The sequence below is a fragment of the Perissodus microlepis genome, chromosome 7 (assembly GCF_051167445.1).
Source record: "Perissodus microlepis isolate ML-2025 ecotype Zambia chromosome 7, ASM5116744v1, whole genome shotgun sequence".
In the NCBI taxonomy this organism is placed as follows: Eukaryota; Metazoa; Chordata; class Actinopteri; order Cichliformes; family Cichlidae; genus Perissodus; species Perissodus microlepis.
The window spans coordinates 48,404,425-48,422,185 of record NC_140467.1 but is presented as its reverse complement, the minus strand read 5'-3'; the positions used below and the strand labels follow the sequence as shown (position 1 = coordinate 48,422,185).

Here is a 17,761-nt window from a genome sequence, read left to right as displayed (position 1 = left end):
ACCTCTTTCCCACTCATCTTGCTGTTTAGAGGTAAAGTCACTCCCTACAATGTCGGCAACAGAAAAGAGAGATAATGTTTTCCCTTCTTTTCTTTGCTTGTGTTCTACTTCAGTGATTCAAGCTGATTACAATTAGAATTAAAAATTAGGAATACAAACTTTATTTTAGTCTATCTACTAATATTATTTTATCATTGCATTAATATAGCACAAGTTCGTTTTTGACTTTCTTTGAGTATATTTCAAAGTACCATCTGTGTGTCGGTATAAATGTGCTGTTTATATGCATTTTACTTAAGATGCATATACAGATTAACCCTGTTCCTTAAAAGACACACCAAAGTGTGACCAGCAGTAGTAGGGATTATAATGCAAAGAAATTAGACTAGAAAGTTTTTTTCCCCTAAATTTGTTTTCAATTTTTCTATAGTTACTAACAACAGGTATGTAAAGTGTTAGTTTATGTTAAGTTCACAGACATCCAGTTGTACATTTCCACATTAATGTACATTTGCAGAAGCAGCATAAAGGCCAGACATCTGAGCTCTTAAGTTTTACAACTGGTTTTCTGGAGCGTTGGTGTCAGAACCACTGCTACCCTGAGCCTGACAGCTCAGTGAATTGACAAAGATTTTATTTTCTGGCCTGAAGCACCGACAGTTTGAGGGTTACATGCTGCACAGCAGCAGCCATTTCTCAGACATATGCCAACACATTTGAAATATGGGACACTGATACTTCAGAAGTGCGAGTGCTACTAAAGGACAGTGTGAGAAATAAGAATAGGGAAGACAGCCAGTCTAAGGGCCATTGTAAGCTCTTCCCACTTGCTTATTCGTCAAACAGTCAACAGACAATAAAACCATCACCTTGAATGTTTCAGCAGGTTGTGACAACAAGGTTAAACATTTCATTTTAGGTGGCAAAAGCATTGCCACATAAGGATCTAGGACAACTAGAGTGTGTAGCTTCATATTTAACACACTGTAATGTGTCATTCAGTGGGCATCACTGGGCGTTTACCTTTATAGAGATAATAAAGATGGTAATGTTGCATCTTTTGCAGATGTTACACCTGTGCAGGGATCCGTGAAGTTGTTAGGATACGATGACGTGTGAACAGACAGAGTTTTATTGTTTTCTGTGAACAATCTCTGGCCCAGTACTTAAAAAATATATATAGGGGGACTAATAATTATGTCCTCATCTGTACATCCATAAATACAGTCATTCATTTTCTGTATGAGAATACACCACTGAGACATGTCAGCCTTCCTGCTCCTACACTTTTAAAATATCCATTATGGGTATTAGTGCTTGACATCAGGGGGTGCACAGCAGCAGCAGAGACTGCAGCCCCAGGTGGAGATGAGTGGCTGTGTAATCCAGCAGCCAACTGATGTTCTACATTTATGACACTAATAATTATTTCAATAAACTAGTATTTACTAGAGAAATTCTCTATACTGTGGTGAAATCCCCAAAAAGTATTAAGGTATGAAAAAGGGCCCTGCTAAAGTCAGAAACACTATACAGCATAAACTTTGCATGCTTAAAATCAATACTGATTCTGTATCATTTATGCCATATACAAGTAATAAGCTCCGTTATAAGTACATTATTAGTATTTTATCCCTGCTGTCATTAGGGATGCTTCTTTGTGACCCAGCACTAATTTGATTTCCTCTTTTGGTAGATTTCATTATTGCTGACATGAACTGGCTGCTCCTGTGTTCATGAAGTTGTGCATTGTTAGTAGATTCTTTTGGACCGGCCACTCCTCTCAGCGCTTTTTGTCTTTTTTCTTTTTTTTTTACGGTAAATTTGCTCTGCTCAGCAAATAAGTGTAAGTCGCTCTCACAAACTCACATAGCCGGTGTGTCGTAGTCTTTCATAGGAGTAGTGCCTAGACACCTCACTGAACTATTTCATGTGCAGAATTTTAGCATGCTCTTTCTCTGTAATGCATCTGTGAACCTGTTAATTTGACCGGTTAATTTTTTCATTTATTTTTAAATATTTGTGTTGGATTTTGTACCCAACAGATTTTTTACCTTCTTAAATATATATATAAATATTTTGCCCTCAAAACTGTAGTGTAGCATTATATGGGCTGTTTCATTTTTGACCTGTCATTAGCATCACTCACCTCCACCGTATAGCTTGATCCAACTCGTTTCTTCTTAACTACAATCCAACATGTGGACTTCAGAGTGTTGAAGATACGTTTATTTCAGCATTTATTTCGGCTGGTCACTCTTCATCATCTCTGGTAAGAATTGCTAAGGATTAGAAATAATGTTGAATAAAATGAGTACCAGTATGCTAATTCTGAATGTTAATGTAGAACTTATAGTATACCCACATGACCATAGGTGGTTTAGTTTGTTTGCCATTTGTTAAAGTATCTCGATGAAATATGTTCGATACATTTAGAACATATATTCGTAAGAATTGTTACTTCTTGCTAACCCTATCTGCTTTTGTAGGTTGCTTAACAGTTAAAAGAACTTCTGTTGCTGTAGCGGTTTAGCTATTAAGTGACTATTTCTAAAGCAAAATTCTTACGACTAAAGAAAATACAAAACTCTTTTGCTGTATTCTTGCCTTGGTGCTTTCAGTTTTTATCCTTTCTTCATGTTTCTTCAATTCCTTTGTATGGCAAGTACATTTGAAGAAATTGACAAATAAACTTTTCTATTCTATTCTATTCTATGTACTTGCAATCAGTGAATTGGAGTCCTTCAATTTTATGGAGGTTACTAACTTCTAGTACACATCGGACGAAATTCAATAAAACATCTGCAAGATTTGAACACGTTTTCACAAATATTGCAATAGCAAAATACCAGATTGAACTTGGTCTCACAGACTTTTTATGTGACTTACTAGACTTGTCTGAACAGTAAACAGTTTTAGTCAGTTTTTGGTCTTAATCTTTTTATTTTGTTAATTTTATTCATTGTATATTTTGTTGCTTATTTTATTGCTTATTCTTTTAAATATTAAAACATTTTACTCATGTTTTAATATTTAATATATATTCATTATTTTTATCTTTTCTTTTTTCATTGTATGTATTTATTTTATTGTTATTTTTATATATATTTCTTTGTCTGCTTAATGTATGGTTTCTAACTGTCATCTCTGTTTTTTTTTTTTATTACTGGAAAGCACTTTCGTCAACTATGTTGTTTTTAAAGTGCCCTCTAAATAAAGTTGGATTGGATTTGATTGAATGCACGCAGTTACATTAAAGCATAGACACAAAAACATTTGAGTGTGCATGCCTGTGGTGTATTTTTGTGAGTTGCTTAGCTCACAAAAAGACATGTATTTAAAGAATCTTCCAAAAAAGCAGTACCATGATAAAAAATGAAGGATGCCCACTCTAACGCTGTCTCTGTTGTTTGTGGTAGTCTCTCCTCTGAGTTTATCACAGGCTAATCCATGAAAACAGTGTCAGTCTCATTAATTGCTTACAATAAACAGATAATAAGCAAATCCATTTTATGAGCTACTTTGCTTTAATTCACAGTTTAAGAAGTAAGTTTAATAATCCGAGTCACTTCCTAGTGTTTACTAAACCATCTATGAACACCATATACTTTCTTTTACAATGTTGCCTCTTTAATTAACAACGGGACTATCAAAATTATTGCCATGCTAATAAAGCCTTATGTACTGTATCAATCACTTAATGTACCCTGACTGAATGGATTATTTTCATGGATTGATGTGGCCAGTAGTGATACGTCTTCTGTGGTATTGGGTTTTTGTGTAGCTAGTATCTCAACTTACGTTACCTACGTTAAGTTGAGATACTACGGACTTACGTTACCTACGGATGTTATTACTGGTCTATCCCTTTTTTCCTATCAAGTGATGTAAACAGATATCACAGTATGAACAGAAACACACAGAGTTGTCAAGTCATGTCAAGTCTGTGCAAGTTAAACAAACTCCAAAAAACCCCAAAACATGAGGTGTTCTGTCAGGCTTTTTCCACAGGGATTGTATCGAGCAATGCTTTGCTAACCATTTTTGCAAAAGATGATGAAACATGAGTAAAACTTCAAAGAAACAACTGGCCCTAGAAGAGAAATCAGGTCATGTACAAGAGATGGTAGGCTGTGTAAAGAATGACTGGGGGGAAGGTAATCGACAATTGTATCCGCAAAACAAAAGACGTTTTGAAAAGGAAATATTAGGGCAATAAAGACGTAGAAGCCTCAAGGACCCAATGGAAATCTAAGAAGCTGAAAATTTAAACAGGAGTCAGTGTTACAGCTGGGACAACAGTGTCGAGATGACGTGGACAAATAGAGACGGTTTTCAGCAAACTGAGTCAGATTCAGGAGTTACATTCAAGGCGATAAAGACAAACTTCAGCTGTTGTTCTTTGTCTCTGATCTTAAAAATACACACACACACCAGCCCATCTATAAGATCATAGCGTAGTAGTGATGTCGGTGGAATGTATGTGGCACCATGTATTCATTCCTTTATCTAATGGTTGGCTGTTGAAATTGAAATCTGATTTTACACAGACTCATTCTCTATTAAAACATATAAAGCATTAGCATAAATTAAAAGATTTGTTTCGTTTTCACTAAATATTCAACTATTAAGAGGTGAAGTGAAAAGATGAGCCGTCTGCTGATCAAAGAGTTTGCTCTCATTCATTTTTTATAGATCTCTGGGTTCAGCTCAGAGTAGCAAAACACAGTGTTGCTCTGTTTTAATTTAATTGGGTAGGTTAATTTGAATATTCATTAATGTCTATAATAAACCCTGGTGTTAAAAGTGCTCAGTTTTGCCTTGAATAGAGGCATCTTTTGTCAGTTCCAAACTTATTTGTCTGTTTCTAATCACAAAAAAGGGAAGTGCACTATTTGTTTTGATGAACTACAGCCCTGTTTCCAGAAAAAAGTTGGGTTATGGTAAAAATTGTCTGTAAAGGTAACACAGCAAAAGTGAGGAACCATATTGTTCTTTGAAACATAAGCAAATTTGAGATCTAATACCAGTAAGCTAGCTTATCTGGTTTTAAATTCAGAGCTGTGTGAAGGCCCACAGATTACAGCCATTTGTTTTAGCATTCATCTTTGTACTCAAACACTAGTTATTTCAGACATTTTCTGTCTTTTGTTGCTTGTTTTTTATTTTCTTGCTTATTATGTTTAATCCAGTATATGTGTCGATCACTTATTATAATCATGAGTGAGTCTTTAGGTAAAATGACAACTTGTTGCTTTTTCAAGTTTGTAAAAAAATGAAACAAACCTTCAGACTTGCGTCTCAGACAGTGTTGTGTCCCACAAATGATCTCATGTTGCCTCTTCACATCTATCTTCTAAATTAAAGCTATCTTGCGACTGCAGTTATCAGTTGTATGTGGAAGCTCGGTTGACTCGGAGCTATTGGTTTTCATAGTTTGTCATTTTCATGGGTATGTTTATATCCCATTAACAGAGGCTTTTTAGCTCTTTGCACATACACATTGTGGATAAACCTGAGCTGTCTGGCTCGAGGCTGAAGGGTGACTAGCTTGCTTGCTACTCCTGACTCTGCTTTAGTTCTGATCTGCAATTCCTGACGTGTGAAAGCAGAGTAAACGTTAGCAAGTGAACAATCAAATTACTCTAATGTGATTTCTTATCTTTAAAGATATGTTCTGCTATAATTACCTTCGTCAACATCTGTGTAGCGAAGAAAGAGAGACTTTTAAACATGATAGCAACAAAACTCAGACTGTAAAGAAGTAACATCATTACCTAGCCTATCAACTCTAACAGGTGCAGAAATCAGCTTGGTGGAGCAGATGGACCAAGTTGAACTAGTATTTTTATTTCCCTGTATACAGTATACTGACTGTTAAGTCTGTTACACATTGCTCAAGACTTCTAATTCAGCTGTGATGTTTTTTTTTTGATATTATATGAATACATTTTCATTTTAATTAAGGTGTAGGATTGTTTTTCTGAGCTTACAGAACACCCCTGCTACTAACTTATGACAGTGCTTTAGATTATGATTTATTACCTTAGATTAAAGTGTACACAAAGCAATGTATTAAAAATTAGCTCAAACGTAATCATCTATAGCCGTAATAATAACCCAAATCGTTTTCTGGAGAATGAGAACTTTTACATTTGATATTTAAAGTTTGCTAGTAATACACAGGAGTCATGTGTTTTCGTAGTGTAGTGTTGCTACTTTTACTAAGGGAACAGTTCTTGAAAAGTCCTCCACCATTGCTCATTGTCATCTAATGGTAAATATTTGATGGTAAGCATGGAGGTAATAACCTTTTTCAGCCAGGCCAGGAAGGAGTGCAGAAAATACTCAAAACTGTCAGGACATATAAAAGACTAGAAGTCATTTATCACATAATCATAAATCTGGACGTTTTGTCTCATCATTAGTGTGTTAAATGTGTGTAGTCAGGGGATGTCTTCTCTCATTAGCTCTCTACAAAAGTCACTGCATGGAACTTATATATATATATAGTAAATGTGTGTTTTTTTTTTAAATTCCTGTAAACCAATTAAACCATTAAAACCATCTGGTAAAACTGTGTATTTCCCTTTCAGCCATAACAGCGCTGGCCGGGTGGGATATGGGTACAGGAGCTCTGGGGAAGTCTGGCACCAGGACATTGGCAGTGGATCCTTCAGGTCCTGTGGGATACAAGTGAAGCCTCGATGGATTAATCTTTTACCAGCACATCCCACGGATACTTGATTGGAATGGGAAGTTGGCAATGCGTTGATGAGAGTGCTTCTACTGTGGGAGCCCACAGCAACAACCTTTTGGTGGGTGGTCAGAAACAGAAATGCCATAAGCCAGTGTGTCCCAACATAACATTGTGTTGCAACCAGATGATCAGTATTATTCAATGTCGTGGCCTATGTATTATTTTACAATGGCTTGCTATTTCCTTGCGCTTCAAACGTGCCTAATAAGCCAACCTAACTACCTTCTCTCTGTAACCTTTCTGTGTATTTTCAGTATGAAGCTGATATCAATATTCTTAATAAATCAAATCTGCTTATTTCCAAAATGTAAAAGTATTTCTTTAATTTGAAATACCGTGCGCTGTCTTTACAGTCCTGAACTTCACGAAGTAACTTAGTAAGGTCATGCACTTCTTTGTCGTTTCAAATCACCGACCTTATTATCAACGAGACTTAATCACGTTTTCCTTGTTCACAAGGTGGATATTTGTACTGCGTCTAGTACACTCAGTCAATAATGCATTTTTTTCTCAGCATGACTATTACCTGGTCTTTGATCCACAATGAAACGTGGGCTTACATCATTTCTCAGTGTTCTACATTCATAAACTATTCCTTCCCAAGTCGCAGTTCTTGACACCGTTCAGGCTCTGAGGGGATGAGCCCTACACACAGAATAGCTAATACAGCTACCAGCAGCTCAGACAGAGGGGAGTAATACCAGAATCCCCGTCTTGTCATTTCTCACAGGCTTAGTCCCGCTTTCATCTTTGATGTACACTGTATCCTAATGTAATGCAGCATTCATGTATCTTGATCCACTTTGTACTTCGACTGACTCAGCAATGGGATAAGTGTAATTAAACTGTAGTTTTGCATAAAATAGAAGCTTTAAAGACATTTTCGCATGAACGTCTCGTAGCCTTGAAAGTAGAGCAGAGTGAAAGATCTGGCGTCAGGGTCAGTCCCTTGGTCACTCAGGGCTGACGTGAATCACCGTGTTTATACTGTGGAAAAGATTTTTAATTAGCCCCTTATTTTCACTGCATCTGCAAGTGGCATTTCCAGATATAAAAACTCTTTTGCAACTTTTATCAGAATAAAATAATTTATATTCTCTTGACAGGAAACAGTTCTTTGTGATTGTCAGACAGACTGTCGGCGGATAAATCGGAATAATCCGTTTGCAGTAATAAGCATTCAACACTATGTCCAAAGAGAATAAAATAGATAAAATGAATGACTTGCAATGATGCCTTTTTTCTTTCTTTCTTTTTTTTTTTTTTGGTAACACCCCCTCTCCGCCTGCTACCCCCCCCTGAAAAAGAAGATGATTAATAGCAAGCAACTGTGGACACCGACTGAATGAAAAAAAGTACAATCAAGAAGGCAAATTAACAGTCATATTTACTGCAAGGTTTAGACTCAGTGTAATAAAATGCTCTTTTTGGAATAGATGTAAATGTATTTCTTTTTTTTTTATAATTTATTGTAACTCCAAACAAAAATAATTTCTACAAAAAATATTCAAATAATGTCATATAATATCGATACGTGGTTCATATCTTTTCTCTCTCTTTTAGACTTCTGATTAGTTAAATTCTTCTTCCTGAATACTGTGTGAAGATTAAATCTCGCTAAGTGTGGCAACAATCACTCATTCCTATAACAACCATAATAGTGACTAATGTATTATAATTCATAACCCCCTGGATATTATATAATATGTATAATCTCAGCAACTGCTAGTGGGCACATTAGATACAATGACTGAAGATATATATTTTTTTTTAGAAAAAAAATGCAGCAGGAATAGAATAAATGTAAAATCAAGTCTCAGATTAAGAGAAAAAAAATGAAACCTGGTTAATATACTACGTAGGCCTCAGCAATAGGATCAAACAAGCGCCTCTCCGCTCGACCCTTGTCAACATGCCTTGTCCTCACTCTGAGCCCGACCGCACGCCCTCGACGTCAGTTGCAAGTGAGATCCGCAAGTCAACCGAGAAAGAGAAGAAATTTAAAAAAAGAAAAGAAAAGTCTTGTGATTACAACAGCCATTCCCTTTGATGTGAAACAGTGGTGATTAAGTTTTTGTCTATGCTTTTTGGTTTGATGCACATTGCTCCAGCTTAGGAATAAAGGGAACAGTGGTTGGTATGATTTTTCTTCCCCCCCCTGCATCTTTTTTCTGTGAGGTTGCTCATATTTATTCTCTGTTTGTCCTTCGCACACCTGAGTGTACACCCAGTGCCATTACAGTCCTGTGAAGTGCGCATGTGTGTTTGAAACGGGAACGGGAGTCGAGTAGTGATCGGTGAGCGTGTGCGCTTTTAAGAGTGCTGCAGTGTTGGGTCCATTACAGGGACGACCCCTTCCCATTTTGGGTCACCCGTCGCCTCACAAATACACTCATATACACATGTTTTAGGTGTGAGGCAGGGGGGTGGGTGGAGTTGGGGGGTGGGGAGGATTTTCGTGGCTCAATGGGGCGTTAATGTGGCCAGCAGGTAGGTTAGCAGAGTGCCGAGCAGCAGGGTGGCCGTGGAAGGGTGCGGCAAAGAAGCGCCGTTGCAGTCCTTGCCCGCCTCACAGCGCGAATGTTGGCACAGTACCCCCTTGAACTCTGGAGGACAGATGCACTTCAGGTTCTGGTAGCACGTTCCTCCATTCTGGCACAGGAGCATCTCCTCGTCACAAACGTTAGCTGCAGAAAAGAAAAGAAAGGCGAGAATAGAAAGTGCAGCATAGGGAGGAAGTGGCGTAGAGGATGGAGGGTGAAGGATTTGCAGAGGTAAGGTGAACGGGAGAGACGAGTCGTGAATAAAGAGCATGCGGGGAAGTGACAGAATGACAGGCGGTAAAAGGATAGTGGGGGAGTAAAGAGCACAAAGACGAACGAAAGATGTATGGCAAAGAGGGAGACAGGTGGGGGATGATAGAAGGGGCAATGTTAGACAAAACATGATAGGAAACAGAAACGGGGAGGAGGAGAGGAATCCAGGGCAGAAAGAACAAAGTAGAAAAGAAAGAGCAGGAAGGAAAGAGCCAAGATAAATTCTCCAGTCTTTGCCTCGGGGACTACAACAGGTAACACCTGCCTTCTTTTTTTTTTCGTTATTGCAGCCCTTTTCTTTGACTGTTTTTCTTGAGCATGCACTTTTTCAGGGTGAGGTCAGAATCACTGTATCAAATCCAGCAGAAAATACACAACATGTGTTTTATTTGTTCAGGGAGTCTTTTGGAAGAATGAGCATCGTCGGGAACCATAGGTACTTGGGTAACTGTACCACATAACATACTTGACCTAAAAATGTTCTGAGGGGAAACGGGATCCAGCTTCCGTGACAAGAAGTAATTACATGTGCTAACATTTTTTTACTACACCAAAGATAATTGGTTCTGTTGCCTGGGAGTATCTGGAGTAAGATGTCACGGCTAAAACAAACTGCACGGCCTTTTAGTGCAGCATGTTCCATATTGTAATAAAAAACTCACAGACAGATGCATTTGTTTTTGTGTGTGTGTGTGTGTGTGTGTGTGTGTGTGTGGGGGTAGTTGGGTCTACTTGAGACTGAGGCCAATGGCTCGGTGGTAGATGGCATAAGGAAGGCGTTTCCCCATAATAGCGTTAAGGTGCGACAGGGTCATCAATTAAATAAGAGGCTGATGTCACTAATGAGCTACGTGATCTATTCCTCTGTGAGAACGGACAACATCCAGAGCTGCATGGATGGTGCACTTGCAAAGGCCCTGGAAAGACTGCAACGTTTCCTCAACTCGAAATTTTTTTAAACCACCAAAAGTCAGTATCCCCATACTCACGGTAACAGCCTTGCTTCCAGTAGTATCCTGGCAGACAGTCATCACATTTGGCCCCCGTGGCCCCGTCTTTACACTGACAGAAACCTGTGCCGTTACACCGGTCATGAACAGAGCCCATCTGGTTGCAGTTACACTCTGGAAGAAGAGAAGGGTGGAGAAGAAGAACAGAACGAGTCAGTTATAAATGCTTGCCTCTTTTTTTTTTCTGTTTTTTGGGTGGGGGCGGGGTTAATCTAGACTTGAAATGAGTTTGGCTCAAAATCTACACATTTGTATTCAGACCACTGAGTTGTGTTTGATGTTCAACATCTTCAGAGCTCTGGTTCTGTGCATGTGAGGTGGAGTTTCTCTAAAGGCGTCCAAGCGTTGAAGACATTCAGGGCTGAATTTGAGGCAATTTTTCAGCCAGAAATATATTAGTGTTTAGCCTGCAGTGTATCACCTTGTTGAACATTCAGTGTAGTTTTTTCTTTACTTTCTTTTTTCATGCAAAACTCCATGATTATGTGATCAATGTAGTCCTGTCTGGGCTACCAAACTGTTATGATTTCAAAGGCATCTCACAGGTAACATTTATTCTAAAACAGCAGAGCACAAATTTTCAAGGTCTAGAGGTTATAGAGTTTTTCAGCAAATTCACTGACATGTGGCAGAATGAACAATACCTGTCTTTGCAAAGACTTTTCTGATTTGTCTCCAAATTCAATGCATATGCTAACATGCACAGTATATAATTATGAGTATAGAAGGAAAAAACAGAGTTTGTACGATTCTAATGAGACTAAATGTCAACATTTGGTACAACCGCCTTCATTCTCTAAATAGCCTGAGCTCTCTCAGGCAGCTTTCCTGTACTTTCTTAGTAGTAGTCTTCAGGAATAGTTCTCCAGGCTTCTTGAAGGACATTCAAAGCTCTTCTTTGGATGTTCGCTGTACTTTTTTTGTGTTCATAATTCCAGCAATTTTGACAAGACCCCCAACATCACTGGCTGAAAAGCAGCCTCAAACCAGGACAGGTCCTCCACTGTGTTTCGCAGGTTGCTGTAGACACTCACTGTTACACCTCTCTTCTCTCCTCTCAATGGTTCTTGTGTAATTACACATGCCTCAGCTTTTTCTCCCTGTTTCTCTTCCTTAAGAATGGCTTTTTAACAGCTTCCACTGAGACCATTTCTGATGAGGCTTCATTGAACAGTAGATGGATGAACTGAGGGGCCAGATGTAGCTCTCAGGTCCTGCGTCAGGTCTTTACTGGATCCCCACCCCCCCACTTCTTAGAGACAAGATTTTCAGATATTGTTCATCTGTTATAGATCGTTTTTTTAGGCCTGGCACTTCTACTTCTAGCCTCCACTTGTCCAGTTTCCTCAATTTTTTTTAAAGACACACTGCATACCATGCTGAAAAATGCCAAGTGTTCATCTATTTGCATAATTTTTAAAAAATTCTTTTTGGCATTATTTGTAGATTTAACTAAAGTAATGGGAGCAAATGATGGGGTTTTGTGACAGGCTGCTAGTAACAAAGTGCCTAAACATACAATTTAAAATGGTTTCTTTTGGTTATTTGCTAATTTTTTTGTGTGTAGACACTACACTGGTTCTTCCCTTGAATTAGGTGACTTTTTAAATGCTCGGATGGGTGAGAAAACCTGGAGAACTAGTGCTGAAGACAACTTTAAGAAATACAAGAATGTCTGGCTCCTTGAAAGCAAAATATCAAGAACTGAAGGATGGCACAAGACCCTTGCAGGTAAGCATTTTTCAACAACTTTAGAAGCCTTCTTAAAGTGTGAGTTTTTAACGCGGGGAGCATGGTAGTGTGGTGGTTAGCACCACTGCCTCATAGCTAAAAGGTCCTGGGTTCAAATCTACAGGCCACAGCTGTGATCCAGCTTCCTCCCATAGTTCAAAGACATGCACATTAGGTTAACTGCTAATTGTAAATTGCCTATAGCTGTTGTGTCCCTCTGTGGGATAGACTGGCAATCTGTCAAGGGTGTAGCCCACCTCTTGCCCTATGACAGCTGGGCTCCAGTCCAGTTATGACCCTGAATTAGATGAACCGAAGAAGATGGATGGATCCCAGTGCCATTATCAGGTAGTTTTTAAATTGGGTTACAAACTGCCTGTGCTGGAGAAACAGCTGCAAAGTCACAAAAATACTCCATATATACAGTGTGCTGTGAAGTCTCCCCTGCCCAAACTACAGGTTTGGTTAAAACACTCTCAGTTCATTTGTCTATTTAGTGCATTTCACTTGAGCTGATGTGAGAGCTGTCAGTCAGTGCACATGCGCCCTATATTAATATGTATAGACTAAACATAATACTATTTTTTCTTAATAAATTGCTTTATTTCCACTAGTTATTAGGATTCCAAATCCATATATCCTTGAATAATATTGAGATCAGTGACAGCTGGCAGCAGATAAAAGGTTCAAAAACTGCAGAGCTGCGTATTTAGGATACATTTGTCAGTGAGTTGATGATGAACTGATGATTCTATCATAATTTGATCTAAGCCAATAGCTTGTCTTTTGAGAAAACCCGAGATCGCCTTTAGTAATTTATTATAAAATTTAGCATTAAAAATTAATAGAAGTGGGAAAAAGTCTGAGATTAAGACAACCACAGCGCTGTGGTTGGCATTCCTGTGTTTGTGGGTCATGTGCATCAGTATTGGTTGACGTATGGGAGCTTTTATCTGTGAATGTGTGTGGGGAGACTGAGTGCAAACACATTTGTGTTTTACAGTGTTTGGCTTCTTGCTCTAGAGATGCTAGTTTGAACTGATTTCTGTTGCCACACTTGGTGTGCCAGTGTGCTGGCAGATAAGCTAATGGGACCTTATTTGTGCTGACTCCAAGGCCTGGCCCTGTGTGTGCCCTGACCGCAGTGAGTTTACCCTCCAACCCCCTGCAGTCCACCTAGAGATGGATCCAAATCAACACCAGATTTTCCGCTCCACAGCTATGCAAACAGAGTGACCTCTTATCAGGACATGCCCTTAATGTGACTGACTTTAAAACAAACACACATTATCCTGCATATCACTGCAAATAACAATACAAAACTATTCTTTTTTTACAGTACAGTTATAAAATAATCCTACAGTTTCTGTTCTTCGTTGTTTTGGCTTTGCATGGTAGAACAGAAGACATGATATGAGTTTAAAGAGTTGGCTTCTAGCTTAAAGGATGCCTGTGTTCGCATTAGTACTGGCTGAACAGTGTCTGACTTCTTTTATTCAAACTGTAGTCTGCCAAGCTTTAAGATAGCAGGGAAAAAGCCTTTAGAAACTCACAAAGCTTTGATTTCCAAGCAATAAAAACTTCTTGACTGGCCACATCAGTCACCTGTGTATACTGTTCCACTTACTTAAGACCGCGCTGAAAGGCAAGAAAGCCCCGAAACAAGCAGAGATTTCATCACAAGTAGTCGTATCATCCTTTGCTTTGTTTGTTTCTATCAATTAGAGTGGCTTTAAGATTTTGTTAGAACTGTATGTTCCCTGCAGTTTGAGAATAAGTGTCTAAAACAAGGCTATTTCTTCACTTTTTCTCTAATATAGATGTAAACGCACACGGCTTGAATCTGACAGCACTATAATCCCGTAATTATCTAAATTCAAAGCAAACATAGGCAAATATGTTTTATAAAAGTGCCACTGAAAAAACATTTGCATTAAACACTACGCATTAAAATTTCACTGCTACACCACCAAGTGTTGGTAACTTTGTTTTTAACTTAAGATGCATCATCTTGTTGTTTGAAAATTTAAAAGCGCCTAATGGATCTTCTTACCTGTTTCACTGTCAGTCACACACACACACACACACACACACACATACATCCACTGCTGTCGTACCGATGCCCTCAAGATCCCCACCCCCCCTCCACATATTCTCCCCGTTTCCCAGCAGAGTCACCGATGCAGACGCTCTCATCATCCAGTTCGGCAGAGGCGTTGCGGTAGAATCCCAGTCTGCAGTGTTGGCAGTTCTGGCCCCTGGTGTTGTGCTTGCAGCTGACGCATGTGACGATGTTCAGGTAGTCGATGTAGCTGCAGCGATTGGAGTGGCCGTAGCACTCGCAGTCTGAAAGAAAAAGTGGCGGATTTCAAATTTCTTCTCAGGTGTAGGAAAAAAAAAAGATTCATGAATGAAATGGGATAGGAGGGTGGGTGTGTTGCAGTCTTGGAGGTGTTTTTGGGTGACACAAGGAAATGATAAATGAGCTGAGCTTATATAAAATGTCTGAAAGTTTTACTTTTAGATGTCAGTGGAGAAACAAATGATGCCGTGTGTGTTTTATGGCTTCCCTTTCTCACTCTATATTGGTTCAATAAAGACAGACCACTCCCTCTCCATTACTACACTCACAGGTTTGCTGAGTCTGCTTCACTGCGCTGCACTGATTACTGATGGGAATTGCACTATCCTGGCTATGGGTGTGTGTGTGAGTGTGCACGTGTTTGTGGCTATGTGTGCAGCTGTGTGAATACAAGCATGGTAATTGTCTCTGGGAATTTAATTGTGTTACAGAATGAGCAGATTATAAGCTGTAGAATAGTAACTGAGGGAATTAGTTTGAGGTGAGTGGTACAGTGAGTGTTTGGAGACTGCGCTTGACAATATGAAAATGGTCTGACCCTGGTTAGGCTGATGGAAAACTGGCCTTTGTTCACGCCTCGGCAATGAGTCAATCTGAATAACTATTGGAGCATGTGTAAAATACCAAAAAGTCGTTGTAGGAACAATAAACTTTGTTTCTTTATTTTTAAAATGTGATGATTTTTTTAACAATGTGTAAATTCCGACCAAGGTTAGGTTTGCCCTGTGTGGCATCAGGTCTTCTATCAACAAAACTCAGTTTAGGAACTTGGTGGATCAAAATGTTGACGATGCAAATTGATACCGAATTCAGCTGCTCAGCAGTTCAGGGCTTCCTTTATAACATGCATATTATTATTTTTTGTTTTAATGAGTGAAGGGTTTGGACTGAAGACAGGCCAGTTTAGCACCTGAACTTTTCAAAGCCATATTGTTGGAGTATATAAAAGCTTTAGTTTGCCGCTGTCTTATGCCTCAGTCACACACTTTCTTTCTGGACAAGTTCAACCTCATTTTGATTACTTTGGTTGCTAGCATCTTGCTACAGTCACCCACTGTTTGAATGTAAGATGCCGACTGGTCCCAAGCAGTAGCGGTTTTTGATACGGGTGACACGGGCGGTTGCCCGGGGCGGCATCGTGGTGGGGGGCGGCATCACGGGCATCGGCAAAAAAAATTAAATTGCTCGTACTCATGCTGCCCCGACGTCAGCCAGCGCATATTGGGAATGGCATAAGCACCGATCGGTTTTCTATCGCCCATTTGCTGGGAGTAAGGGCGCCCTCCGTTTGCGAGGTGCGCCTGCTGCTTGCTCCACAGGGAGGACAGGGCGGGGCGGCGGGGGATTCTCTGGCTGGCTGGAGCAGCATCCAATAACCAACAATAATATGATACAGACTCATAATTTGCACCGATGTTTTTTCGAAATTCTATACGCGAAAAGTGAGCGCGAGAGCCCTCGGTGCGCCTGCTCGCTGCTGAAGTCAAAGTAAACTTTATTGTCATCTCCGCTACATACAGTCCAGTATATATTGTTTTATCTTGTTTTTGTTTTAATATAGGGCTGTTTTAATTTTATGTTTTATGTGTTTTATTTATTTATTTTGCTGTTTTCTGTTATTCTATTGTTTTAACTTATTTTCTGTACAGCACTTTGTTCCTGTGCTGGGTATTTTAAAGTGCTTTATAAATAAAATTGGATTGGATTGGATATAGAGAGACGAGACGACAAGGCTGCAGTTACAGCAGTGCAAGTGAACAAACAATAAATATAAGAACAGTAAGAAAATAAATATACACTTTAGGACTAGGGGTAAAGGGATCAATAACAATTTAAAATTTATAATTTACAGTTTGATGATTTAAAGTCTCACACACAACCCATGGAAAGGGGAGGGGGGCAGCTGCTTCCAAATAGAGCACATTTCATTCATAATGTTGTAAATTATGTATTCATTGAATCCTGGGTTGTGTGAAATCCCAGAAATAAACCCTTGACAAAGCGAATCTGTGAACTAAGGTGTAGGTGTGTTAGATCATGTTGTGGTGATCCTCGAGTTGGGGGATTTGTGTTCATACTGGAGTGCAAAATGAAAACCAATGGAAGATGGACAAGAAAAGTTCAAAGCCATCAGGTGCTCAGTTTAGAAAAAATAGAAAAGAAGAGGAGGAGAAACGAGTAAAAGATGCAGGTAAGCAGATGTTTTATTGGATAATGGCAGGCCATCCTGAAACAATCAGAATCAGAATACTTTATTAATCCCTAAGGAAATAATGTGGGTTACAGTTGCAAAAAGAAATGGTAAAAATAGCAACAGTAACAGACTAAATTCCAAACAATATATTATGTTACAGATTTTAATATTAATTAGTCATTGTCAATTGTTGATTTGTCCTGTTCTCATTGTATGATGAATTATGATGGCTGTTTGCATACTATGCATACTCTCTCTCTCTCTCTTTATATATATATATGTGTGTGTGTGTGTGTTTCTCTGGTGAATTTCAGCAACAGTTTTATGTTAATGCACAATCCTTAATATGTTTTATGTGTGTGTGTGTGGGGGGGGGGGGGGGGGGGGGGGGGGGCAGAGGGAGTGTTAGCCTGGGGCGCCAAACAGGCTAGGACCGCCACTGGTCCCAAGCACACTCGGGCAGGAGCAAAACTTAATAATGTGCAAGTGAGTAATTGTTGAGTGTTTGCAGAGGAGTTGGAAGGTTTTCGGTGCAGCACCATGTAGCTCTTTGTAACCAGTTTTACTTTGCAACAACAGTCCCACAGCCACTTGCTGACTACTTGGGGAACTACTCGTTACAGTATTTTCGCGTTACCCTGTAAAGGACTTGAAACATACTGTCACTGTAATTACCAGGTAACTACTGAGGACACATCTAAGACCTTTCTTTTAGTGTTTATGTAGCACAAGACAAAGCAAAGATGAAAACTGGCACAAAGAGACCTTAAAATGATTGCCATGGTGATTCTACTGTAGAAATGGAGGCAATAACACTAAAAGCCTGACTGCTCATCACTGTCTTTGTTACTTGTTAAGGTTCAGGGTCTGGCTGCTGGGCTCGGGTCA

At 39.2% G+C, this 17,761-nt stretch overlaps 1 protein-coding gene and 1 long non-coding RNA gene across 4 annotated transcripts in view; one reads left to right on the top strand and one right to left on the bottom strand.

The window, feature by feature from the left end:
* Positions 1-7,034, top strand: part of LOC146383971 (uncharacterized) — a 31,056-nt gene extending 24,022 nt beyond the window's left edge. Inside the window, exon 4 of the long non-coding RNA XR_014800793.1 lies at positions 6,597-7,034. This is a non-coding gene — a long non-coding RNA (uncharacterized LOC146383971). The remainder of the gene's footprint in view (positions 1-6,596) is intronic.
* A 974-nt stretch (positions 7,035-8,008) lies between these two features.
* ntng2b (netrin g2b) overlaps positions 8,009-17,761 on the bottom strand; it is a 74,960-nt gene continuing 65,207 nt past the window's right edge. For 2 of the 3 annotated variants that reach the window (XM_084935596.1, XM_084935597.1), the window contains exons 6-8: positions 14,496-14,663; positions 10,566-10,700; positions 8,009-9,447 (exon numbers count right to left, since the gene is read on the bottom strand). In XM_084935596.1, coding sequence (XP_084791722.1) covers positions 9,224-9,447; positions 10,566-10,700; positions 14,496-14,663 — 527 coding nt within the window. In that variant the 3' untranslated portion in view covers positions 8,009-9,223. The remainder of the gene's footprint in view (positions 9,448-10,565; positions 10,701-14,495; positions 14,664-17,761) is intronic. The other variant, XM_084935598.1, reaches the window with a different exon arrangement.